Source organism: Cryptomeria japonica, chromosome 11 (genome assembly GCF_030272615.1).
Source record: "Cryptomeria japonica chromosome 11, Sugi_1.0, whole genome shotgun sequence".
NCBI lineage: Eukaryota > Viridiplantae > Streptophyta > Pinopsida > Cupressales > Cupressaceae > Cryptomeria > Cryptomeria japonica.
The window spans coordinates 461,507,585-461,534,906 of record NC_081415.1 but is presented as its reverse complement, the minus strand read 5'-3'; the positions used below and the strand labels follow the sequence as shown (position 1 = coordinate 461,534,906).

The 27,322-nt window shown below is 36.5% G+C and overlaps 1 protein-coding gene across 1 annotated transcript in view; it reads left to right on the top strand.

The window, feature by feature from the left end:
• Positions 1–27,322, top strand: part of LOC131068261 (uncharacterized) — a 197,981-nt gene that overhangs the window by 80,443 nt on the left and 90,216 nt on the right. The window contains exons 7-11 of the mRNA XM_058003441.2: positions 5,517–5,615; positions 5,830–5,946; positions 6,065–6,180; positions 6,283–6,382; positions 8,065–8,420. Coding sequence (XP_057859424.1) covers positions 5,517–5,615; positions 5,830–5,946; positions 6,065–6,180; positions 6,283–6,382; positions 8,065–8,420 — 788 coding nt within the window. The remainder of the gene's footprint in view (positions 1–5,516; positions 5,616–5,829; positions 5,947–6,064; positions 6,181–6,282; positions 6,383–8,064; positions 8,421–27,322) is intronic.

The window sequence follows — 27,322 nt, the reverse complement described above, 5'->3', positions numbered from 1 at the left end:
GCATGCTGTGTATGTTTCCTTACCTTCATCATAAGTGTATGTTTTGTGGCTCTTCTCTTCATATATGCTGTGTTAACTTGTTTTTTTGAGTGTGACTTGTGGGAATCCTTCTCCCCTCTTGACACTAATCAAATTCTAACCTCCATACATGCATTTGGGTCACTCATACAACTGAAGTTTGTGCATCTCTTGGGTATTTCAGTTGATTCCTGGTGCCATTTTGTGTGAGGAGAGGAACAATCTCTTATCTTGGTGCATCACCTCCTTTCATTTTAAGCATTTCCCTCTTCCCTTTTCTTCTGCAAGTTGTTAGGATAGGCTTATGAGTAAGTTTTGAAGTGTTGAGTTGGTTCAACACCTGCACCTGGATTGAGAAGGAAGCCGGCCTTCTCCGGAGATTCAACCCCCTTGCGCAAGGTCCCATACTTCGGGGTTGTTTCCATGTTTTACACGGTTGCTGAGTTGATAGCTCAGCAAGGGTGCAAGCTTTTGTGATAACAGGTACTTAAGAGTTTGTTGATCTTGAAGTTACAAGGCACTATGCGCAACCACTAACTACTCAAAAGATGTTAGTTGCTATTTAATTAACTTACAAATGGTAGAAAAAGTCAAACCATGTTGTAGAAGATGGTAGTTGCTGCAGAAGATGTTAGTTGCAGTAGAAGTGACGTTGAAGTGGGAGATGAAGTGAAGTTCATGATATTGTTGGTCCTTTAGTGCCAATGAAGTGCAATCCATGAGGTTGTTGAGTTATGCATGGCTTGCTGATGAAAATGATAGTGGTTGGAAAAGTGATTCACATGTGGCTGAATAAGTAAAACCATGTGGTAGAAGATGTACACTTTTTTAAAAACATTGATTTTTGGTATGGTTGTGCTGCAGAGGATAGCTAGCCATCAAGACACAGTCAGGGGATGTTTGGACATCCCTTGGCTGTGCCAAGAACAACTATTATGCCAAATTGATTTGATGTCTGTAATGTACCCACTTTCAAATATAATTTAATTGTAAATAATAATAATAAAATATAAATATAAATATAAAAGAATATAATTAAATATAATTAAATTTTAATTAAGTTAATGAATGGGCAAAACATGAAATGAAAACTTGTGACTCCCTCAAACATGAGATATAAAAGGGAGAAGAGAACCTCATTTGAGGGGGATAATTTTTGGGAATCAAAAATTTAGATATGTTTTAAATAAGGAGTGCAGGACTGATTGTGAAAGGTTGTGTTCCTTTCAAAGGGCAGAAATAATAAAGTGTCACACTCTTTTAAAGGGTGCTAAGGGTGAAGGGTGTGTCTCTTGCCAAAGGGCATACATGATGAAGAGGTGTGACTCTCCCTCACATGGGAGGGTATAAAGTGGAGAAGTTTTCATTTGGGAAGGAAGGATCCAAGGAATAGAACAAAGTATCTGAAGCGTTAGAAGCAGATTTAGGAGCAGACCTAAGTCAGAATTATAAGAAAATCTGGAAGAATGATATGAACAATTATCAAAGAGATCAGAACACAAATACAAATCTGCGAATGATAATAAAGCAGGCATCGAAGGAAAAGAAGAGGAAATGTTAAATCAATAACCAGTGAATCAGACCTGATGGAATAGAAAGGATTCTCTCTCTCTCTCTCACACACACACACACACACACACACACACACACACACACAAATATATATATATATATATATCTGAGTATAGGCAGCAGATCAGATTGATATAAACAGCAGACCTGTGCATTTAAAGAGGAAAACAACATTGAATTAAATCTTTCCAAATTACCACAACAGACTGAAAATAGATAACCTGCAATAATTCTACAAGTATATTGGGTAAGATTTCATGTCCTCCCAAAAGGGGACATTACAATGTCTTAGGGATGTTTCCTTTTTTTGGGTAGGTAGGGGACAATTGGGGAATGTTTTTGACCCTTCCCCACATTTTTGAAATGTTTCATGTAGCAATGGATCTTAAAATGTGGAGGATGTGCATGGTGCCATTCTTAGTTGGAATCTCATGTTTGCTGACATCCTCTATCGGAACCTATATCTCAATTAGGAGCCATCCTAGCCGTTAATATGTTTCTCATTGGACCAAACTTTTCATTAGAATCACTATCCTCATCAACCATAGCGATTAGTGAAGGGGTTTGATCATCCATCCTAGGTGCCTCACCCTCATCTTATAGATCAGAACTAACATAATAATAAAAAATTGTGAGCATTGATGACACTTTCTTGCCTTAAAATGATAGTATCTCATAAAAATCAACATCCCTCCAAATTATAACCTTATGCTTGATTGGATCCTATAACTATAGGCCTTAGATTCCTCAGAAAAGCCCATTATCACACACATATGAATCTTTGGATCAAGATCCTTTCGCTTCCCCATTGGAACTTGAGTGTCAGCCACACTACCAATCACCTTCTAGTGGGCAATAGAGTTCTTTTTTCCATACTAGTAGGGGCAGAGTTTACAGTGAGATGCCTTTCGTTCAAGTGAAGTCTTAGGGTTCTTAGCAGTTCAAGGTGGAATTCCATTGCCATGTTTCTTGAGAGAGTGTGATTGCATATAAGCCACAAAGAAGTTCATCATTTTGAGATCAAGGAATGAATTTAAAAGATATGATTCTCTTGAGAGAGTCAGTGTTTAGTCATGCTATGTTTGAGGGTCATTGGCACTTAAAGGTAGAAGTCCATTGCCATGTTTCTTGAAAAGGTGTGATTGCACGTGGTCATTGGAGTTCACTAGATTAGGTGCTAATGAAAAAGCTAGTAGAGAGGTGTCCTTGAAAGGCCTTGGAAGGTATTAACTATTAAGCTTCGACATACTGTTTTTCTATTGTGGATTCTTGTTATTGGAGTTTTCTCCAAGTTGGTTTTCTCTAAGTTAAATTTCTTGAGTTATCGTGCACTTGTGTTAGTTGTTTATCAAATTGCTTGGTTATGCCACAATGCGACAAGTTTCTAATAACTAAGACACAATGGTTTTGGATGATATGAATATTTCTATCTTTGTTGACTTCAGTCCTCTATGTTGCTCTATTTTAGCTTAGAGCCAATGGGCAAAAAAATAATAAGTGAAAGATTATGGAACACATCTGAATTGTGGAAAAAACTCTTTAAGAGTATTCTTTTCTTTGATATGAAAATAATGAAAAGGTTGTGGTGGAATTGCTAACATGGGCACTTATTATTAGGTATTGGCTTCATATTTAGCCAAGATAAATGAGTGCTCGATGTCTTTAAATGCTACAGCCAAGTACACCAAACAAATAGCTCTATAATACCTTTGCAAAGCATAGAACATGGGGTTGATTTCATAGGATAAAGTTATGGCCCATGGAAGTTTAAATACAGTTATCGGCCAAAACACTAAAATTTCGATCTTTAAAAATATTAAATAGGGAAAATTTGTTTACATCAAGTGCCCTCTTTAAATTTGCCAGCTTTCTGCTAAATGTGTCTTCAATGTTCATTGTACTAACTTTGCTGATGTTCCATTGCAATTTGATCTGATGCGATTTGTTAAAAGTATTGACTGGGAACTTCTTTAAATAGCATAAAGTTTTAGCCAAAAAACACTCAGGCATTTTTCTTCACCTCTAGTTATCGAGAATTTTTACAACACATCATCTTGTATGAAACCACCATGACATTGGTAGAACTAGAAACCAATCACAAAGGGCCATGTGGTGGCTCAATAATGTGCCACCTGGTTGCCAAGTCAACAATTACTAAGTGCCCTACATCACCTGTCTTTGTAGAACCAATCATGTGTCCCTTGCTGTATTTTCCACATGACCTACTGAACCAGCTAGTAGAACCAAGTCAACAAACTGCTGTATAACAAGCTTGCATGAAAATTCCATGTGTGGGAGTGGTGATTCAATTCCCTGGCTTCCTTACTAAAAGAACAATGGCATAGCCTGTTGATCTGTGCACATGGCTACAACACTAGATGGCTCATCAAGCTCTTTTATATTGACACAAATGCCTCCCCCACTTCCACTTGCGCCACCCTCCATTTGATCTCTTCAGCAACAAAATTCTAAGAATTGTTGCTTAGGAAGTAAATGACCTCTCAGAACCTGCACTCACTCTCACTTCTATTGGGTGATGAAAAATAAAATGTGCACCAATAAAACTTCACAAAGAATCCAAAATGTGTCCAAACTAGAGGTTGTAGTACTACTCCTTATCCTCCTATATGAACAAATCCTTTTGGCAGAAATAAAAATGAGGGATATAATTGTCAAACAAGTGCTTCTTGCCACCAAATCTTTACAAAATTTGCAGATCTACCACGTTAAGAGTCCTAAACCACAAATTTAATTGAATTACTTATTTTTGGAAAATCGATTTCAACAAAATGCGAAACTATGGCCAAATACTCCTTGTGTTGCCACCAAAACCTCTGCAGATTAAGGGGTTGCAAAGAACCAAAACCTCTGCACATCAAGGGGTTGCAAAGAACCAAAACCAAAATCTAGGGGTTTTAAACCCAAGGATGTGGTATAATGTAGAATTAATTGCAAGATCCCACAATGTTGAAAAAAGAAATATTTACATACATTCAGTAGATTATATAGTTAACACTAAGAGATATTCGGTGGATTCCTTCAAGGAACCCAGAAACACAATATATTCAATACAGCCAGAAAGGATGAATCATGAATATGCTATGCTGATTGATATAGGTGGGAAAACCCCTTCATTTATTCACTTAGTCCTAATAAGCCATAGGGTGAATTGACCACAAAAGAGCTCATTATATCGACATCAATCCCAATGACAATTCTTATTTTAGGAAATACAATGGACATGATACGATAGTTTCATTAGCTTTATTATAGAATCAGACTAAACCTTACTTCAAAGAATTCAGAGTCTGATGTTCTACTGTATTCCATTCACTTTCCTTGTGTTAGTAGTTTTCCTCCATGGGAATATTAGGAATTCAGGCTGGAGGACTGTTTTCAGGTACCATTCTCTTGCTGGAAGAAAAATCTTAGTGTTTGTCTGATAGAGAGATCATTACCACAGGATTGTAAATGACATCAATTGCAGCATTTGGATCAATATAAAAAAAGTTGAAAAATTTAGGAACTTCACTTTCCTGTATCAGATTAGTGTTCTAGTTTTCAATTAGTTTGCAAAATTTATGAAAAAATTTCAGGCATGTGGTCTGTATATTTGATCAGATTAAAAATGCCATCAGATTTTGAAAATATTTGTATTGAGCAGTTCCATGGTTTGATTATTATCTATGCTAGATGAAAATAAAAGGCATAGTTATCCCAAAAATATCTTTCGAGTGTTTTCCTGTGAAAACTGAATCATGATGTCTATGATGTTTGCATTTCTAGTAGAGACAATATCATAAGTTTATATTTCTAGTTTTTTCCTTTTTCTTATGTAAATTGAAGGATATTTGGGTTTGTGTATTGAGGCAGATTTTATTTTTTATTTTTCTAGATGGTTGACTCTCAGTTATATGTCTGAACAGTCACTTTTAGTTTCTGGTGGTAGCGATGGATTACTTGTTCTCTGGAGTGCAGATCACATACAGGATTCGCGTGAGATTGCGCCCAAGCTTAGTCTGAAGGTAGCATCATTCTTTAGTGTTCCAGCAAATTTTAAGTACACTTTGAAGTGAAACATTGCTATATTAGACTCATGCTTTTGGACTTGACTACACCAGTACCCAAAAAATCCATGTTTGTCTCTGGAAAAGAAATTATGTCATTGATCATTCATCTTAGATGTAATTTTACACCCTGTCATGAAAATTTTGATTCATAAAATTATGTATCTTGTAGGCACATGATGGAGGTGTTTTGGCTATTGAGCTTTTAAGAGTTTTGGGGAAAGCTCCTGAACTACTTACCATTGGTGCAGACAAGACTCTGGCTATCTGGGATACACTATCATTTAAGGTGAAAAAAATGTAGTTCTTTGCTATTGAAAATTGAAATCATATATTGTAAGACTGCAACTTTTTTGCAGCTGTGGATTGTTGTGTGGTGGAAATATCTTAATATCTTGCTTTTGCAGGAGATCAAGCGTATTAAGCCAGTTGCAAAGCTCACTTGCCACAGTGTTTCATCTTGGTGTCATCCTCGTGCTCCAAATCTTGATATTTTAACATGTGTTAAAGACTCTCATATATGGTACCAATGCATTTGTTCTAAACGACATACTATTTAGCATGTTTGTATGACATACTGTATTATATCTTATTTTCTTAACATATGCAAAACTGATACGTTCAGGGCTATCGAAAATCCAACACTTGCAGCAATGACACGACCACTTTGTGACTTATCTTCTCAAGTTCCCATGGGCCTTCTTGCTCCAAACAAGAAATTAAAGGTTCTGCTTTACACTTTTGACTCAGGAGACAATTATTATGTTATCTTATTCAAGAGCAAATTTGTTTTCTTTAAGCTTAGTATAGAGAAATTGTATTAGTTTATGGTTGAAAGCCAAAGTTATGTGTAATACACAGGGTAGAGCAGAGCTGCCATGTGCCTAATTTAATACAGCAGCTTATTGAAACCAAAAAAATAAAAAATAGAATTAACTTCACTTTCAGTTTAAGATCTGAGATAGAAACAGAAATACTAGTTTTACATTGTGACTTTTGAAATATAAATACCTTAGTGATTGTTTTTCGAAAGTTAAATTTTAGCTCCCAAAATTTTGGAAAGTGCTACTAGGACTTAAAGAAGCCAGTTATTTGGCAACTTATAGCTGTGACGGTAGTCATCATGAGTAGATTAGTTTTTTTTTTCTCGAGTGTCTAGTTTTGACACTCTATAACATACTTTTAGTTGAATTTTTCTTTGAATTGGCCGTAATATTGCACATAGTAATGATGCATTGCATCCCTGGAAAATTGACATACCACAAGTCTTAAATTTTAACTTCAGAAAGAAGGAGACTATATTAATATCCACAAATGACCAAAGGAGGTCAATGGGGCTTAGAGTAGATCCAGTGACATTAGAGATGTACTAGCATAAAAAGACCCTGGATTATTTAAAGTAACTAAACACTAAGAGCTAACAAAATGTAAACACAACAAGAGGGGGTAAAGCAATGCAGGATTAGATTAAAAACTAGGTAAACAATCTTTAGAGTTCTTATGCAGACTTAGTTTAGTACATTGAATAGAATCCCATGTCCTGACAAAGTATTCAGAGCAGATTCAATGTTGCCCCAATTCCTGACATCATTATTCAGAGCAGGTTCAATGTAACCCCAAATCCTGACAGTTTTCAGAGCTAATTCGGTGTAGCCCGAAATCTTTACAAAGCATCCAGGGCAGAGTTATTGTAGCCTCAAATCTTGACATATTATTCTGAATGTCAAGGAAAAAACATGACACAAACATATAAATATACTTCATTCCATGAGAGCCTCTGGGGTCTTCAGTAGTGATGGTTCATTTTTGAAGGTAGTTTTTGTGCCTGTCTGTTGGGAGCATCAACTCTGGTTTGTTCTCTCATGGCAAATGACAACTATAGGTTTTTATACATTGTCCAATCAGTGTGCATGCACCTCCTGATAAAATCTTTGTACAAATCCCTAAGAAAGAAACAAAGAAAGAAATTATTGTTCATAAATGACCCAAATAGGTGAATGACATTCACAAGTACATCTACTCACAAATAGAATAGCATTAGGGTAAAAAGAATTCTAGTATTTGATAGAGGCGGGATGCTGCATAATGAAATGATTCATACTATAGGGTGCATGATACAGCAATTTGTTGGTTCACAACTTTTGGGATGAATATTAATATTGTAGAATCGTAAAGCATGCCATTTGCTAGATACTTTTTCCTTTTGATCATTAATGGTGCTGGCATTAACATAGGGATTTGTAATAAAAAGTGATACTCTTATTATTTTACAATAAACTTTTTATCCCGATTTTCAGGTTTGCTATGTATTATCAATTATGTGTTGATTGTTATCTCTCATTATTTATTGAGTTGAATTTCTATGATTCATATTAGGTGAAGCTAATCAGTTATAAATTCCTTGCAGGCATATTGTATGGTTGTACATTCTCTGCAGCCACACTTGGTTGCAACTGGTACTAGCCTTGGTGTTTTTCTCAGTGAATTTGATGCAAGGTCTCTGCCAGCAGCAGCTCCTCTTCCAACACTCTCTGGCAGTAGGGAACATTCTGTAGTATTTACAGCCGAAAGGGAACTGAAGCTATTAAATTTCCAACTATCTAATCCCACCAACCCTTCATTGGCAAACACAAATTCTATATCTGAGACAGGAAGGTTGAGAACAGATTCTTCAGAAGCTTTGCAGATCAAGCAAATGAAGCATCGTGTTGGTCAAGTAACTTATGAATCATACTCTTGTGTTTCTGTCAGCAGTTCAGGGAAGTAAGTTGATACCTTTTTCCTGAATATTTTCATCATATTGATTAGAAATGGTTAAATAGGATTGTAGACTTAATTTGAGGGAACGTCAAGATGGGCAGAGGGTTTCAGCGCCCTGAAACACTCAAAGCACTCCAGATAAAGAATGTATTGAAATGTTTCTGTGTCATTTACTGATTTGGAAACAGCACATAAATGCTTGTGGGTGTTATATTGGCATTCCAGGTCCAAAATGGCTATTTCCAGCCAGTTTGGTTGTGGTGGCTCCCATCTGCAAAAGAAAAGAATAAAAGATTACAATATTTAAATGACCAAAAAAACCTGGAAATTCATTTTTTTTTGGTTGAACTTGGAAGATTTCTAAATGGAAGGATGAAATCTTCTGCAGTGGCCAGTCTTACAGTAACCAGTTATAATTTACTTCTGTAGCTATGGACTTGAGGTTCTGGTAACTAATACTCAAATTTGAGGTGTCAAGAGAAAACAATATGTTTAGGACTGTCATTTTAGCAATCAGGCACAGGCAATGAAAGTAAGGGACTGGTAGTTTCTTTCTTTGGAAGACCATTTTTTGGGTCTGTTGCGAATGTTTTGCTATCTTTTGTAATGTATTTTGATTGAAACACCTTTTTGGGAGATACCATAAGAAGTTTGCATTCTTTTATTTTTTAACGAGAGTATGTAGGTGCTAAAATGACAACTTCTCTTCAGCGCATCAAGTTGAAGGGATCAGCAATTTCTAGAGCGACTCTGTATGCACAGTTGGAAGTTGGAACTAAGGGAATTGACCCTACATTGGCATCAACGTGTTAGGTGCATTTAGCATGTCCTTGAGCATTTAATCCTTGACTTTGTTATCTATTAAATCAGGAGGTTAAGCTGATTGAAACATTGACAGTCAAAACAGTCTCAATATAGCTAGTGTTTTCTATTTTACTCATCTATTTGCAAGGCCTCTACTTTTATCTTGATAATTTGAATTCTGTTATAGTTTGGCTGGAACACCTCATGGTCTTTTATCTGCAAATGCAACAAATTGTTTAGGGAGTTTATCTCATTTTGGGGTATGACTATAACTTCACAATCTCTTTTCTGTTTGGCTCCATAGGCTGCTGGTTTCCATCTTTAGGGTTCTCAACTTTAGATTTAGAGTCTGACTATTTTGACGAAGCTTGTTCCTTGCTTATTTTATGATTCATTTCAGCCTGAATTTACAAAGGGGAGTAAATCCTCCTTCCAATTCTGGTTGGCTTTGGCTACTATCGACCAAGCACAACCTAATAGTGCATTGTAGGGTTTTTGCATAAAGAGATGATTGCAAAATTCAGAATAAAGGGTTGTTTTCCAATAAATACCTTGTGTCCCAGAAGCACCCCTAGCAATTTTATGTGTTTCTGACTCTCACCTGTTGGAAGTTTGGAGTCCAAATAGTAGGCTTTCGTAAGAATGACTAAGTGTCCTATGGAAGCATATTCACACTAGACTCACCTTAACTAATAGTGTTAATTACATTAGTTTTTTCTTGTCCATCTTCATGTTCACCATGGTGGTCTTCATGCTAGATGCATGATGGGGAACATATAATCAATCACATGGTATGGTAAAATGGGGTATTGAGAATTGGTTTGACATGTTGACTCTCAGTCACCCAATTGTTTGCTGCTAGGTGTATTGTACCATGCTCTATATCTTGACCATTGCCTAGTGCATATACAATAATAGTCATAGCATTCTTGAGTTTCTAAATTCTTTGCAATAGATAATATATATTGAAGGACTTGCGATTGCTTTATTGGATTGCAACTGGCTTGCCACCACAGTTGTTTGCTCATGAGAGTTTTTCATGGTTTTATCCACTCAATTTGTGTGCCAATCTTCTTCTTCACCAAATTGAGTTAGTGGACAGCACATGTCCAAAAAATGTGGTGACAAGCTGCCTCAACCAGTAAACTTACTACTCTGCAAACTACCTTCAAAAGCATCAACTCTTTAGGACATACTGCAGTGACATTAATTAAAGGCTTGTTTTTGCAATCTTTCCATCTATTAGGAACAATGGACACTCTCATTTTGGCCTATTAATCCTTGATTGGCTACAAAGATATCTCTATAAAATATTTTTCTTTTGCCAATAAGGTGGTGCACATATTTTCAAACCTAGGACCTCTATAACCTACAGGTGTTTGATTGATTGCTGTCACAATTTCTTACCAATATGATGATCTCATTAAGTGGAAAGGAATCCCATTGGCATAAATGTAATGCACAATGTGTTCATTTGCTATGCCCCTTGCTTCATTTTTGAAATGCCCTATCTAATGGGCTTCTTTTGCAGCAAAAAGGTGTTTTGTCTTTTTGAGAAGAGGGTGTTGCAATGAATGTATGTGGGGAAGCCACTATTGGAGAAGTGGAAGATGGCCCTAAAGGTGGGTCTTTTGATCTTTTCCTGGCTAAAAGTGTTAGGTACACCGGAATATTGAGATGGGGGGGCGGGGGGTGTGAATCAATATTCAATCAATTCTCAAACCCTTTAGCACCACTAAAAACCAAATACTTCTTACAGCAAATCAGCAGCAATGAAAAACAGAAAGAACAAAGCATTCAACACCATTGCACATGAAGACACCAGATTTACATGTAAAACCCAACAAGGGAAAAACCATCGTGAACAAGCTGCTTGAAGCTACTGTCCGAATCCAGCCTCACAATATTATAAATAGATTTAAAGCTTTGTTTTCGGTCTATAACCAAAGGAAGTTACAACTCCCTGAATGATAGTTTTATGGCTTCAACCAAAGGAAGTTCACTACTCCCTGATGATTACAACATTTAGAGAAGAGGCTACAACCTCAGAGTATCATGAGTGATTGATGAATTCCCACCGCCACACTTTTGCACCATCAACTACCTTCGGCTCACTGCCTCTAGCATACTTCCATGCTTGTCCAAATAAGATTACCTTCGGTTCATTGCCTCCGGTATGCAATAATCTCTTCTTTGCACCACACCACACTCCCTCAACATCCATACAATTGCAACCGATTTGATCTTTTATTTATATCCTCCACAAGCGTCAACAAACTCCCCAAGTTGGCCAAGATGAAGTATATGAACATGAGACGTGCATCAACTAAAGAGGTCGGCCCTATAAACATCTGCAGACAGAAGAGAGCAATTGCGGTCCAATCCAAAAGATAAACAAGACCTAATTTAACTTAGAACATATCTCCATGCTAGCAAGAACATCAAAATAGTGGCACACATACTCTAAGTTGGTCGGGATGAAGCGTATAGGCATGAAATGTGCATCCCCCAAGGAGGTCGGTCCCAAACACTTCCATGATGGAAGTGAAGTAAATGCGAATTGAGGTAAGAGGTAAATTGCACCCAAGTCACCTTATCACACTTCTCCATGCTGGCACAAACCACAAGACATTGCACAAATATCCTAGGTCAGCTAGACAACTACTTATCCTTCCATATGTCCACAATAGTCAACAAACAGTTTTGGAAAGATTAGGAACCATAGTGCAGAGCAAATAACAACATCATATGACATACACCATCATTCTTGCACCATTCTTTCACACTGTCACGATCAATTTAGCTGTCACAAACCAACATATTCTAAAACCAATCATCGCATGCACACTAGGTAACATTGTCTTGAGATATAGCAATTAGGTTCATATTTGTAGTACACCCGAACACGTGAAACTTGAAGAAAAGTAATATACAGACAATATGAGCAAGTTCTCGGAATTGCAAGAGCCACAATTGAAATGCAAAGAAGTGCAAAGCATTCCTTTGACCCATCCTGATAAATAGCAAAATCATCTTTACTCTGCATGCACAAGAAGTATTTGCTTTGACTTTGTGACCTGAAATGGGAAACATAAAAAGTACAAACTATTCATCTTCCTTTGTCTTACTTCCAAATTGTAAAATCATATCTTCAGTTGAAGAGAAATGCAGTACAATCTCTTGAGCTAGAGACACCAAGACTGACACATCATACTTGATTTATTTCATTGCAACAATCTATGAATCAAAGCACATTTGACATCCAACCATGAACTTCTCAATCACATATTTTGACATCTAACCATGAACTTTCGATCACACATTTTGACATCCAACGACAAACTTTCAAGAATATAATCATAGGTTGGACACATTGTCATCACACAACAATCTCCCCCTTTGGGTATCCAAATAGGAACATTCAATGCCATATCAAAACACAGCTCCAAATTTGCAACCATAGATGGAGTACTCGCAGGTTTTGAAAAACTCACGAGTTTTTTTTCTCGACGAATATTTATGCCATTAACTTGCATAAAAAGTCACAGTTTTTGGCGAGTTTTTTAGAAAAGCTCAGTGAGCCTCTGGCAAAAACTCTATTAAATAATAAAAGAGGCCCAATCACGTCAAAAACTTATCTATTTTTTTTTTCAAGTCAGTCTCATTCTCTTTATTAGAATATATACCTGAAATATAACATTTAAGTATAAGAAACCTTTCTTATACTTTATTTCATGTATATATTGGTAGGATGTTTAAGAGTGGTTGCAGATCTCAAGGAATTATAATGCAAAGTCTGGGTTTAAGAAGATCTTTTAAATTTTTAGACAGTCAAATTTCAGTAATTAGTAGGCTCCTATCCGCATTCTCTCGCTCTCTCTATCTCACTCACTTTATCTGCCCTGAATTCTAGACCTATCTATCTCCCTATCACTCTTCCTCTATCCCCTTTCTTTACCACTCTCTATCTCACTCTCTCCTCTCTCCCCCAAGATTTAGACCTATCTCTCTACTTCTCTATCTCTCTCCCTTAGACCCTCGCGAGGGGTGCTATCCTCAACCTCATTTTGGCGAGGTGTAGGCAAAGAAACATTAATCGTTTGGGGAATTAATTGGCAACAAAAGTATAAGATTTTTTGAAAAAATCATGAAAAAATTGGGAAAAAATCGGATTTACAAAAAAACGTAAAAAATTGCAGAAAAACAATCAAAAACTACTATTTTTTAATATTTAAGGGCATTTCCATAGCATAGAGATATTTTAGGGAAATAAAATAGACACTTCAACACATGAATTGTAGAAAATAGATTTTCGTTGTTTATATTCATATCGCTAATTACATTGCACAAAAACATACCACAACATAAATAATATCTAGATGGTGATAGATGTCAAAATGTCAATTACAATATAGTTTGTGACTTTGTACAAAGTCAACTTGTAAACTAAGTACAAAATTCCAAAAAATCAACTATAGACAATGACATGCTAGAGGGGAGCAGGCTTTGATGATGAAGCTCCCGGGTGAGAGCCTCTCTTAGCTCGATTGAACCATTCACGATCCCAATTGGCTTCCCTCATGATATCAAAATCTACAGACTCAAGTGGAGTATCATGATCATCATCATCATCAACAACAATCAACTCACACTCTGGATCTATCTCATCCAGGTCAATTGGCGAGTCTTCCTCAATAGTTCCTGATTTTTGCCATGTAGAAATTAGTCTTTGCCTTACGAGTGAGAAACATAATGAATAGTGAATACAATTTCAACTATTGCAACTATATATTAATATTCTCACCTTGAGCTTTCTTTATCTTTAACTGGAGGTTGTGGTGAACGAATACCAAGTCATTCATTCGTTGTTGTGATAGGCGGTTGCGTTTCTTGGAATGTGTGTGTTTAAAAACACTCCAATTACGCTTAGAAGTTGATGAGCTGCATGGTTGGCTCAAAATGCGCACTGCCATCCACCTTAAATTTGGTATTTCATCTCCAAAAGAAGCTCACCATTGAGCTGAAAAATACATTATATGGAGGTGATATTGTAAGACTGTCTTAAAATCTTAACAAACAATGAGCATGTTGGCAAAATGAAGAGATTTTCAAAATTTTATAGAGTCTACCTGGTTGCATGGTCTTCCTGCATTGCAGGGCAACCCTACAAGAGAGAAACCCTTAGCCTGCCTATACACTTGCAACTCTGCCGTAGCCGCATCAAGTTTTTCCATAGTAGGAAACATTTTCTCTATGCACTTGAAGAAGCCTTGTTTGATCTCAGCATCAATATCCATGTATGGAGTCTTATAGAATAACAAAGGATTGAGAAAGTATCCCGCGACATGGAGAGGAGTGTGCATCTGTCCATCCCATCTCCTATCAATTATGTCCCACAACGGCATATACATATCCTTGTTATTTCCCAACTTACTCCTTATCACCTCCTTGGCCCTATCCATGGCCTCATACAGATATCCCATGGGGGGTTTTCCCCATCCACCAGTCTCAAAACTTTTACTAGAGGCTCTTAAAATTGTACAATTTGTTCAATCGATTCCCAAAAGTTGGTAGAATAGATGAACTCTGTTGCTACTATGCTATTTGCTCGAATTCTGAAGCTAGACTCCATCCACTCAGTTGAAACAAACATTTGCCTCAAATTACCTTTTTGCTCACATAGTTTCTGCAATGCAAGGAAGTTTGTTGCAAATCTTGTCACCCCCGGTCAAACTAGCTCCTTGCCCCCAGTGAAAGAGCGCATCATAGCCAAAACCCTTGTGTGATTATAAATAAATTTGGTCACATTGTGAACCTTCTGAAATGCCTCCCTAACCCATTCAATTTTTCCAATGTCCTCTAGGGTTAGATCAAGGCAATGTGTTGCACATGGTGTAAAAAAATTAGAAGGGTATTTATTTGTCAGAAGTTTCCCAGTAGCAAGACAAGCAACAACATTGTCAGTGATAAATTGAACCACATTTTGTGGCCCTACATCCGTAACTACCATGTCATACATCTCAAACAATGCAGTTGTGTTTTTTGAAATATTAGATGCATCCACAGATTTCAAAAAAACAGTGCCAAACTCACAAGAGACAAGGAAGTTAATTAGAGTCCGGTTCCTTCTATTTGTCCAGCCATCTGACATAATGCTACAACCAGTAATAGCCCAATGTAACCGATGCTCTTTAACAACATCTTCAACATCCCGTACTGCATCTTGTAGCATTCCAACCCTCAAAGACTCAGAAGATGGGGTTTGAAAACCCGGACCTACAACTGCAATAGCATCTAGCATAGGTTGCCAATATGGATTTCTGGAAGCATGGAATGCCAAGTGAGAGGAGTACCAAAAATTACCAATTGCTTTCTTTGCTTGTTCTATGACATTTTTCCTCCATCCTGTACTCTCCAAAGTGGTTTGGGATCCCGGTGTAGTACGAGGTTGGAAGAAAGTGTTGATGTTTCCTCCACCTGTGTTTGGTCCACGTGCTATAGAACTAGGTGGTGACCCAGATTCATTGAAACCCCCTTCTTCACCATCCTCCTCACCCAAACGGTTCCTCCTGGCATTTGCAGAACTAGAACCTAGTTCAACCCCAGTTCTTGCATTTTTGGCCTTGCTCTCAGCAATCCCTTCAAGAGCTTGCTTTGCCTGATACGAGACATTTGTAGGGCATCTTTTGCATATCTCAGTGTTATTTCCTCGTTCTTTTGACAAATGCAATTTGAAACGATAATTTCCACCACTGATGTCCTCTAGACACCAATTGCACTTGACCTTTGTGCTACTAGGAATTGCTGTGCAATGTGTCTACGCAAAGTCTTTTAGACGTGGCATTGTGATGAAGAATCAGTTCTGCAAAGACATTCACTCAATCTTTAATTCTGAGGGATCTAGGGTTGGGTTTGTGTACAATAATTGCATTTGAATTTCATTAACATGGGAAATTGGAAGTGTTAATCTAATTGAATATCATGTTTACAACAACTGAAGATATGGTTTCTAACCTAGCAAAATAGAAATTTCAAAAGTATTTGTAGAATCCTAGTTGTTCCTAATTTGTATTATGAATCCTTATTGTTCCTATCAAATGTAACTGTCAAATGTATTATGAATCCTAATTGTTCCTTAATTTCAAATGTATTATGAATCCTAATCTGATTTAAGACATAATAATGCATACACAAATTACAGAAAATTTCAAATAAATTAGATACTAAACGAAATAATTATACACAAAATAAATCTGTAATAAACTGATTAATAAACGAAATATTTATACATGAAATAAATCTCTAATAAATCTGATAATAAACAAAAATTATTTATTTCTGTACAATACTGATAAACACAGAAAATTACTACAATACATGAAATAAATCAGATAATAAACAGAAATATTAGAGATATTGTACAGAAATAAATAATTACTACAATACTGATAAACACAGAAAATATCTAGAGAAATATTAGAGATAAACACAGGAATATTGTAAAATTACAACAGAAATATTAGAGATAAACACAGAAAATTACTACAATACTGATAAACACAGAAAATTACTACTATACATGAAATAAATCAGATAATAAACAGAAATAATAAAATGCAAATTATTTTATCACAAAATTAAATAGTAATAAGCTTTTGTGTGTTCACTGTCAAAAGAGCATAAAGTCACAGTGCATATAAAGAATTTAACATACAGAATATAAATTTATTCTGTGTATAATTTTATTACTGTTATTTTATTTCTAAATATACAGAATTCTGTTAATTTGTATTGTTAAATTTATATTCTGTTAAATTTAACAGAATAAAATAACAGAATATAAATTTATATTCTGTTAAATTTAACAGAATAAATTAACAGTATATAAATTAACAGAATATAAATCTAACAGTATAAATTTATACTGTATATTTACAGTAATAAAAATATACTGTATATTCGTGTATATCTTCAACATTAGCCAGGTATTTTCAACAGTAATATAACATTAGCCAGGTAAATAATGGATTGCCTAAAACGTAAAAATCAAAGTAAATCACTCTATTAATTATTAATGGAGTGTCTGTCAAGAGATGGAAAAATATACCAATGGTTTCTATTCATTCTCTGATTTTTTTCGATTTAATGTCATGTCAAACTTTTGTTGAAAGGGTGGGAGTAAATTTTCCAATAATTATTTACATTTGCAGAACTTGTAATAATTTATTCTCTATTACAAGTTATTATCAGCAAATGTAAACGTAAATGTAAATAATTTATTCTCTGTTACAGGTAGAATTTGCTATTTACATCTATAGAATTTTCCAAATGATATTTACAGATAGAGAATAAATTTGAGCAATTCGCAAGAGTAATATAAAATTATAAATAGCTTGCAGACTATGCGAAAAATACCTGGAAACAGTAGTCGCACGATGTACAAGGAATGTCTGTCACCTCAGCAGCTCGCACGTTAAAACCTCAGCAGCTCACAATGGAGAAGATTTAATTCGCAACTCAGAATCTCAGACTCACTTCGTAGCAGCTTGCGATGAAAACTTCGTAGCCCAGTGTCGCATTATAAAGGAAAAACAAGACGTTTTTAGCGCGTTTTATTTTCACGAAATTAGGGTTTTTTTTATTTGCGATTACCGGTGATTAATTGGCGTTTTTAATCGCGTTTTAATCGGGATATAATCGTTGAAAATCATTTGCCCTAGTCAACGATTTTTTGGCGATTTTTTTGGGAAGCATCCAATTACCGATTAATCGGGAAAATCGCGTTTTTTTCCTGATTGCTATTTCTTTGGGTGTAGGAGCCACATCGAACTCCTAGGACTAGACCCTCTAGTTCTATCTTTCCCCTAGTTTTCACTAGAGCTGGGAAGAGGAAGATGTAAAATATTTTAATGCAGTATTTACTTTAAGTTTTACCAAAACAATTTTATATTTCATTTTGTTGCAGTTTATCAGCCTTCAAAATTCCACAAGAGGATGCCATTTTGTACCCAATTTGCATTTAAATCAATCAAATATATCCTATGTTAGCCCGAGTTTCCGGGACGGGGGGACGGGGAAACAGGTTTCCGGGACGTTTTTTTTTCCCCGGAACAGGGGACGGCTATATATATATATATCTGAAATTTAATCATAGCAATATAATAACATTTATAATTAGAGTCTTGATTCTAATTCTAATTATGTAATATCATTGAAATTTGAATCAATGATCATTCATCTCCTTCTCCTTGCCTGCCTGCGTGAATTCCTCCTTGCTGCCATAAACTTCTCCCTACCTACCGTTGCACACCCAACACTGTTTTTAATTTTTTGCTCAATGTTTTTTTGGCCTTTAGTTTTGCCGTATGCGTTTTTTCTTTGGGAGAATTATGATATCGATATCATATATTATTAAAGTAACTTTAAGATATCGGCGGGAGGTAGAAACTTATTAACTATATCGATATTAAATTATTAATATTATGATTATTGTTTGTAATTTGTAAATTATAAAATTATTATAATATTTATTATTTATTAATAATTCTTAAATTAATAATTATTAATAAATATTATAATAATTTACAAGAGATTTTTTATAATTTAAAAAACATTTACTTTTTTTAATTAAAAAATAATTATAATAATTATGGATCCGAATTTAAAAAAATAATTAATTGCTCTCAAAACTGAATGATAATATATTTTTGAATTTTCTATAAAAAATTGATTTTTTAATTGCCTTATAGCTGGAAGCTATTGATTTTAGGTAATCAGATGTTAATCTAGTTACCTAAGTTATAAACAGATTGAGAATAAGCAGAAATAACAATAAGAATACACAACACAAGACACAAGTACGCTGGGAAAACCTCCCTCTTGGAGGAAAAACCCAGCATGAAAGATTCAGATCAGATTCTTAATTATGAGCAAATTACATGAATCAGATTACTTATCTGATTTGGTTGCCAATCTAGGGCAGACTGAACCTAGCATATGCAGCTGTAGTGTGTCTTCAGGGAGAGCAGAATATCGACATCAATTGAAGAGGGAGATCACTGAAGTATAGCGCATCACCTTGCCCAACAAGTTCTCCAATGGATTCGCTCTCTAAGATGCTTGATTCGCTGATTCTTGCATAAGGCTGATCGCACTTGATAAGGCTGATCGCAATTGATAAGGATCAGAGCAGATCGCATTTGCTGATGATGTATGTAATAATGAATTGAATTACGTCATCTTGAAGTACACATATATATACCTTTCTCTTGGCAGTAGACCTCTAGGTCGGCTTGCAATAAATATATTATTTATTAATTACCTTTTCATTAACACGTTTCATTTAGGTGAGAGGCATATTATGAGGCGTGAGTTATAGGGTCGGCCCTATAGGAGAGTGGCATGTGAGAAGGGCCCAACCCTAAAGGGTACACGTTACCCTTTCAAGGTAAAAGGGCCCAGCCCTTAAGGGCGGATTCCAATGTTGCCTTAGGCAATTGGAATCCGCTCTTCACGCTAATTAAAACTAACAAATTCAACTTTTATTTTTTTCTACCTAGTTACAAAAACCAACAGAAATGGCTAGCCATACCCGGGACGGGTTGGGCGTCCCTTGCCGTCCTGGGGACGGTCAATGGTCTCCGGGAAAAAAGTTGACCGTCCCCAAGTTTTTGGTACGGTTTCCGAAAATTTTCGGGGATCGGGGACGGCTTGGAAACGTTTCTGGCCATCCCAAGTCCTTGAAATGGTCTCCGTTTCCAGGATGGGTGCCTTGAGGCCGGAAATGCGTTTCCAGGTAACACTGAATATATCTAGACTCAACTTGTTTCTTTTGTGTACTCATTTATTGACTCATTGGATGCATCTCCTCATTGAATTTTGCAAAAAGAAAGCATTTCTAATTAGATTTAAGAAAAATTTTAAGTTGTCGAGTTTTTCTTTTGGGCCTTGGCAAGTTTTTGTTTTCGGCGAGTAGTAGGTCTGCAACAATCTCCAGTTGACATTAATGACAACACCATACAATGATCTCTAGTTGACATTAATGACAACAACATATCTGCAATAAAAATATGGCTTGTTGATTTTGCTCTCTCATTTACAATTTTTGTTGCTTTTTTCTCTTTCATATACAAGAGATCTCACTCCTTAGGTAATCCCTCATTGTTCAACCTTGGACAAATTCTAATTCCTCGGCCAGCCATTGCACACAAGTGGGCTTTCACATGACTATACAAGCTCTTATACTTGTTATTCCATTGATTACATTGCGAAAGATAACCCCCTCCTTTAGAAATTTATTCAATTATCGTGAAATGTTGCCAAATAGATGATCCTTGGTCAACTTTTTATGTCCTTTCGGTTTTTGGGTCCACTAAGCTAGAACTAGCAACCTTGTACCTACATTTAAATATAAACTAATATTAATAATATTGTTAAAGAAACCTTGCAAACATATAATAAATGAAATATCAATAGTGAAAACAGCAACACAGTGCTCTAGGAAACATTAATAATTTTATCAACTAATCCAAAAATCTGAAAAAATTCTTGGAAGCTTGGAAATCAAATTTAAATTTTTATAAAAAACGGAAGAAAAACTTATTTGGAATGATGAATTTCCTTAATGTAAGATAAAATTATCCCCACAGCACTTACCAAAGAAACCTTTGCAATTTGTCAACACTCGTTTGACAATAGCAACTTTTAACAATGAAATGAGAAATGTTTTGGAAGTTTGGAGTGATAGGTAAGTTGCATGTGCTTTTGTGTGTGTGTTTTAAGGTTGCTTTTATCTTTCTTTTAATATTTTCAAATGTGCTTTTTACTAAAAGGGGTTTTAAAGTTGAGAGGGCTGCTGCCTTGTGGGTTTGTCTGGGTTCACCAAGGGGACTATTTGTTGATGTTATAGCAGCAGGAGATATCTTTCCCCTGACTGCTATCTTAACTATTATTAATACCATATTCATCGCTGTCTTATATCAGCGATCTCATTATTATTATTTCACTAACTATAGTTAATAGCTTGCATGTTCGATATTCTACATAATGATTCTTTTAGTTAGTATCCATTTGTTAATGGATGTCTTTCGGGTGTTAGTGAATCACACCCCTTCCTTGATGTGTCACCCCGATTGGGGTGATGACTTTTCACGCCTCTTGATCGGGTATTTTATCTCTTCAATCGGGGGCATTAGGAATGCGATCTGTGTGTGATATGCTGTTCATTTACTGCAATCTCTGTGAATGATCGGCTGTCTAGTTTGTGGAACAATTGGTGAATGACCTTCAGTGATTAGGTGAGAAACCTGTGAGAATAATATGCTGTATCGTGCGTGAATTGTATGCTGTGCACATACAGTCAAAGCTCGTGATATATATATATATATATATATATATATATATATATATATATATATATATATATATATATATGCTGGGTATCTTATATGCCTGTCATTAATGCCCAGCAAACTGAAAAACAATCAAATTAAATACATTGGAGAAATCTAGCACTTGAAGAGAAAATCGATCTCTTCAATATATTGATATATATTGCTTCAGATTAATTAAAAATCATAGAAATATGATTTCTGATCTAAAAATATCACTATTTAGGTGTCTGCATATGCATATAGCATACATGAGCCATACTCGCAGTGCCCTTGATGTGCCTTGGGAGGACCCCACGGGTATCAAACCCTAGACCCATCCTCAAACCCATTGGGTCCTGTTGTGACCTTTTCACACATCGCCCCATTGCCAACGGGGACCCCCTCTTTGCCGGCTTTCTGCGTTGTTAGGTTAGGGTTTTGGCTGCTTAGTGGGCAATTTTGCTTTTCCCGTGTCCGTGTCTCGGAGTTTTGATCATGCCTAGTTCCGTCTAGGGTTTTAATGATCCTAAGTTTTGTCTAAGTGTAGACCTTTTGAGTGTTAACGTGTTTTTAAACACGCGCATCAATGATTTTAAAGTGCCAAGGTATTAACAAACCTTTTGGAGTTGTTTTCTCACTCCTAAGGTTTTATTTAAATTGATTTTGCACTTTATTCCAATATTTTCTTAGCATTTCGCTCATATTTTTGGAAAATTAGCCTAAGTCCAGTTTAAATTTAACGTTTCAAGTGATTTTGAGTGGTTAAAATGATAAAATCCTAAGGGAAATCCATATTCCAAGGGTTAAAGGGTCAAATTCCATGCTAGAAGTGCTTTTCCCCTCACATTCCAGACTACCCAACCCATTCCCCCACTCAAAATCCATACTACACATGGGTTTCCCTTGAAAACCATACTGGCTACTATTTTCCCCCACTGTTTATCCATACCCAGATCGATTTTCCCCAAAAAGTGCTAAAATTTGGCAGTGTCAGGATTTATCCAGACTTGGGTTGATTTTCCACCAGGAGTGAGGACTGGAGTGCGGACTAAAGTGCGAACAACGTTAAGGATGATTCCATGCCTGGGTCGATTTTCCACCAGGATTTTTGTGACAACATAGTGAGGATTTTTGTCCGGATTTCCATCCAGACGGATCGATTTTCCACTGGGAGTATTTTGAAGAGTTTTGAGTCCGGATTTTCATCCAGATTGAGGTTGAAATTCCATCACAGAGGTTTTTTCCAAGTGAAGTGAGTTTGGAGTGTGGATTTTTCAATCTAGACTGCCATCGAATTTCCCCTGGGGATGATTTTTTCCAAGTAGAGTAGATTTTTGTCCAAGCTCATATCGATTTTCCCCTGGGAGGTCTTTTGTGTGCATTTTGATGAAGTTATGCATGGATTTTGTCCAAGCATATATCAATTTTCCCTTATGGGGAATTTTTGACGATTTTAATGATTTTTAAAGGGATTTTTCAATCCCAACCTATATCGATTTTCCCTTGGAGGCTTATTTTGGATTTAATTTGCAATATTTTAATAAATAAGCTCCATTTTTAATTGCATTTAAATAATTATTAATGATTATTTAAAATTTAAAAGCAAAATTTAATAACTTGCAATAATCATTTAATATTTGAATCTTCTAGAAGCAAGTTAGGTTTTCACCAAGCAAGCATTTATACAAGTGTTTTATCCCACATTGCTTGTGTGGTGAAAGTGAGAGGTGAAAGCAAGTATATGAGAGGAGACTTAGCATTATTTTATTATTATATCTGCTAGGTGTCTCCATGAAAGCGATTTTTCTCCAAGTTGAGCGAATTTTTAGCAAGGCGTTTTTGTGAAGTGTGGGATTGAGGATTTATTTTCCTCCATTTTTTCCAGCTTGCTGATCTATTCCCCTTGGCTGCCATTAAAGACCAGTTTCAGAATTTCGATTTTGCTAAGTTTGGCGATTTTTTCAAACTTTAGCATTTTTTGGTGAAAATTGGCAATTTCATGTTTGGAGACTTAGGCGATTTTTCCTCCACCATTTTGCTTGCTATTCAGACCTTCATTGCTACAGATCCAAGCTACCATTAACAACATTTTCAGATTTTCAGTTTAGTGCCATAGTTGGGAAAATTTTGATTTTTCTTGGGAGGTGATTTGGTGCCATATTTTTGTGATTTTTATTCATGCTTGGTGGCTGCCATCATTTCCAGCCAGCTGATTTGCTTCAGATTTTGACCTCCATTAATGGCTGCCATTAATTTTTCAGACTTAAGTTTTTATTGCCCAGCCAATTCCAACTTAGGCATTTCGATTTGGAGGTGTTTTATGGAGTTTTATGTGCATTTTTTAGACCATTTTATCACAGTTTCAGGTCTGAAAACTCCATTGTTAGGCCGTTGTTTTCAGAAATTTTCATTTCCAGCCACCTTACCATTTTGGCGATTTTGCTTGGAAATGATTCCTTAGCCATTTTTCATCATTTTTTAGGGATTTTTGACTAGTTTGCAAGGTGTTGGTAAGTCTGAAGTATTTAGTTTTCAGACTTGTCCTCAGAAATTAATTTTTTACCAGTCATACTTACATTCCTGAATATGATTGTTTTGATCATTATAACTGATTTTTATCAAGATTATGCACATTTTGAAGATTGCAACATGTTTTAAAAGTCTGATTTTTTAGGTTGTCTTCAGAATTGTTGACCTCCATTGTTGACTGCAGAAGGTGTCTTTAGACATTCATTGTGTGAAAACACAACCTTTCACACCTTTCCTTAGTCATCATTTATTCGGTATACTCCTTTGCATTTTAGCTTGCATATTTTTTAAGCATAAGGAGGTATAAATGAATTTTATGGAAGACTTCCATGCCTTAGTGTTGTCACACTTTGAACTTAATTGCTAAAATTTACCAAGTGTATGTATTAATTTCCTGACTCCATGCTCTAAATTAGCTAAATCTTTAGAAAGTCAAGAATTTTATTAAGAACATTATTTATTTTCCTAAGTCTAACTTCGAGCTTCGTACAATTGCGATTTCAAAGTCGTGATATAAGGAAAGGAAAGAACTATTGAAGATGCTGGAGACTGGATTTTATCCAGAGCTTAAGATTTCATCCAGATGGAAGGAGATCGCTGATACAAACATGCATTTCCTAGACTTCGACCAGATGCAGTGTCGGATGTTCGGAGTCAGAGATCAGGTTCCTTCCCCAGCATATGCGAATATTATGAACAGTGACATTTTCCATGCCGTTGGATTTCCACAGTCCATACAGTGCAGTGAGCTTATCCTGGAATGTGCACGATGTTACGATCTGCTCACAAGAATGATTAAGACTCCTAAGGGCGTTCTCATCGCCTACCTTGCTGAGGATGCTATTGTAGAGGTGTTTGGAATTCCACGCGGAATAGACATGAAGGATGTGACCAAGGAGGATTATGCAGAAAGATACACGAAGAAGATGGGTGTATGCAAGAATTTAATTAACAAAGAGTGGATGATTGAGCCTAGGTCTCATCATTCCAAGGCTCCCAAGACACTCATGTGCATAGATTTTAAGGAGGAATATAGTGATTTGATATTCCTACTCGACAGAGTGATGGGATGCTGCAGGGAGCAATATTTGATGGATGGATGTTCTACTTCATCCAGGATTGTCTTAGAGGAACGATAGTGAATTGGTCCAAGATTATAAGTAACAATCTGGATTTTCAGCTGAGGAATGTAGAGCGGTCCAAGTCATTCACTATGACTTCTTACTTGGTGTACCTGCTTGCACGGTTTGTTTCATACAGAGGATTAATATGCAAAGGTGAAGTCGGGAATGGGCAAGGACAATTCAAGAGTCATGAATGCTACCCCCAGCTGAGCATGCATAGAATTGAAGACTATAAGAGAGTGAATGATGCATTCACTATGTACATCACACGGATGCTGCAAGGCGGAATCCACAAAAGATTGTCCAAGGAGGCAACAGAGTTAATAGAAAAGTATGGATCGTGGTATATACAGTTTCCCACTTTCACATACCTCAGGATTCATGGGTTTCAATCTGAACCCTACAGACTTCCTAGGTATCCAACCGATAGAATGATATTGTTGGAAGTGGTGAGACAACTTCTAGAGTTCAATGTTATCCAGAGAGAGAAGCACAGGACAGGAATGACGTTCCCTATTTTAGTTGGGAAGATGTCAGAGGTTTGCCAATCCGCCATAGCCGCCGACATTGCGAGTGAGGAGCTTGCATTCTATCGATTTGCTACATACAAGAAGAGAGAAAGATTCGATCCAGACAACAAGGTCAGAAGGATCAGAGGAGAGAAGTTCACTCACAAGGTTGACATAGAAGACTATTGGGCTAACCTAATGGACGAGCAAGTAGTGAAGAGAAGAATGTGGTCCAGAATGTCAGTGGATTTCATGAGGAAGTGTGGACTTTTCCTCATTCCTGATCAGGTATTAGATGATAGAGATCATACACATCCACAATATGAGAGTGAAATGAAGAAGGCAATCCTATTGCCTAATTGGTCAGAGTCAGAAGAGATTGACCTGAATATATTGATGAGAGAGGTCTTGAATTTCTCCCGCCTAGGTAGATATACAGATGAATAAGTTAGTTGACATGGGTGTTCCCTTCACTTATGAAAGGATGAAGCCGAAAGAGTCTACTTCCGAGGATGATCAAAGGACTGTCAGTGATGTCAGGATTCATGCAGACAAAGAGAGTCAAGCTCCCAAGAGAAGGAAGAACACGTCAGGAGAAGTCAAGGCCAGAGGGAAGAAGATTGAGGAGGTGAAGAAGAAACATAAGACTATCATTCCGCCTATCATTCCTTCACCCCTCCCAGTGTCTCATCAATCGAAATGATTGAAGTAACAAAACAAAACAAGGAGACTCAGTAGTATTCGAACACAGTGATACTACCAGAGAATATTCAAGAGTTCCATGCCACAGCGACATCTGCACCTCCTGATGAGAATAATGATCAGCCGGAATCCCCTACTGTCCTTTTGGAAGTTAGCTTGGGAAATGAGGTATATGATTGGACCAGGGATAATCCTAATGACAATGAGGATGTTATCTCGGCATTGAAAGGACTTGATCGAGAAATATGTCTCGATGATGGTATGGAGATGGCCGCTATTTCTGAATGGCTAATGAGAAGTATGGAGAAAAGTAAACAAATGATAGAGGTGCAACCTATTGATGATATTGATGACTACCTAGCTAGGAGTGCTAAGGGGAAGGAGCCCAAGAGAGCAGAGATTTTGTCGCACATAGCTAGAGATGAGACAGGAATGCGGATTGCGCAGATAGCTGTTCCTATTGCAGGCGTGACAGCGGACATTGCTACTCCTATGAATTTCCAGATCACTTCAGTTGCCCTTGGTCGTACATCCAAAAAGCAGGAATTCCAGGAGATTGGTGAAAACCTCCAGGCAATTGATGCAAGGTTAGGCAGAGAGTTTGCGGAGAAAGAAAGGTACAAAGAAGAAAATATTAGACTCAGAGAGTATATTGCAGGGACAAGGCGTGAAAATCCCACCCTTATTTCCCCTATTGCAATTGACCATGGAATACATTCACATTGTGAGGTAGCGAGAGGTACACACTCAGAGGTGGAAAAGTGGATTGAAAGCACAAGAAAGCAGGCAGATGATTTCCTTACTCAGTTTGTTCATGTATATGATAGGACAACAAGGCTTGTATTCAAAATCCAGTATTTGGAGGG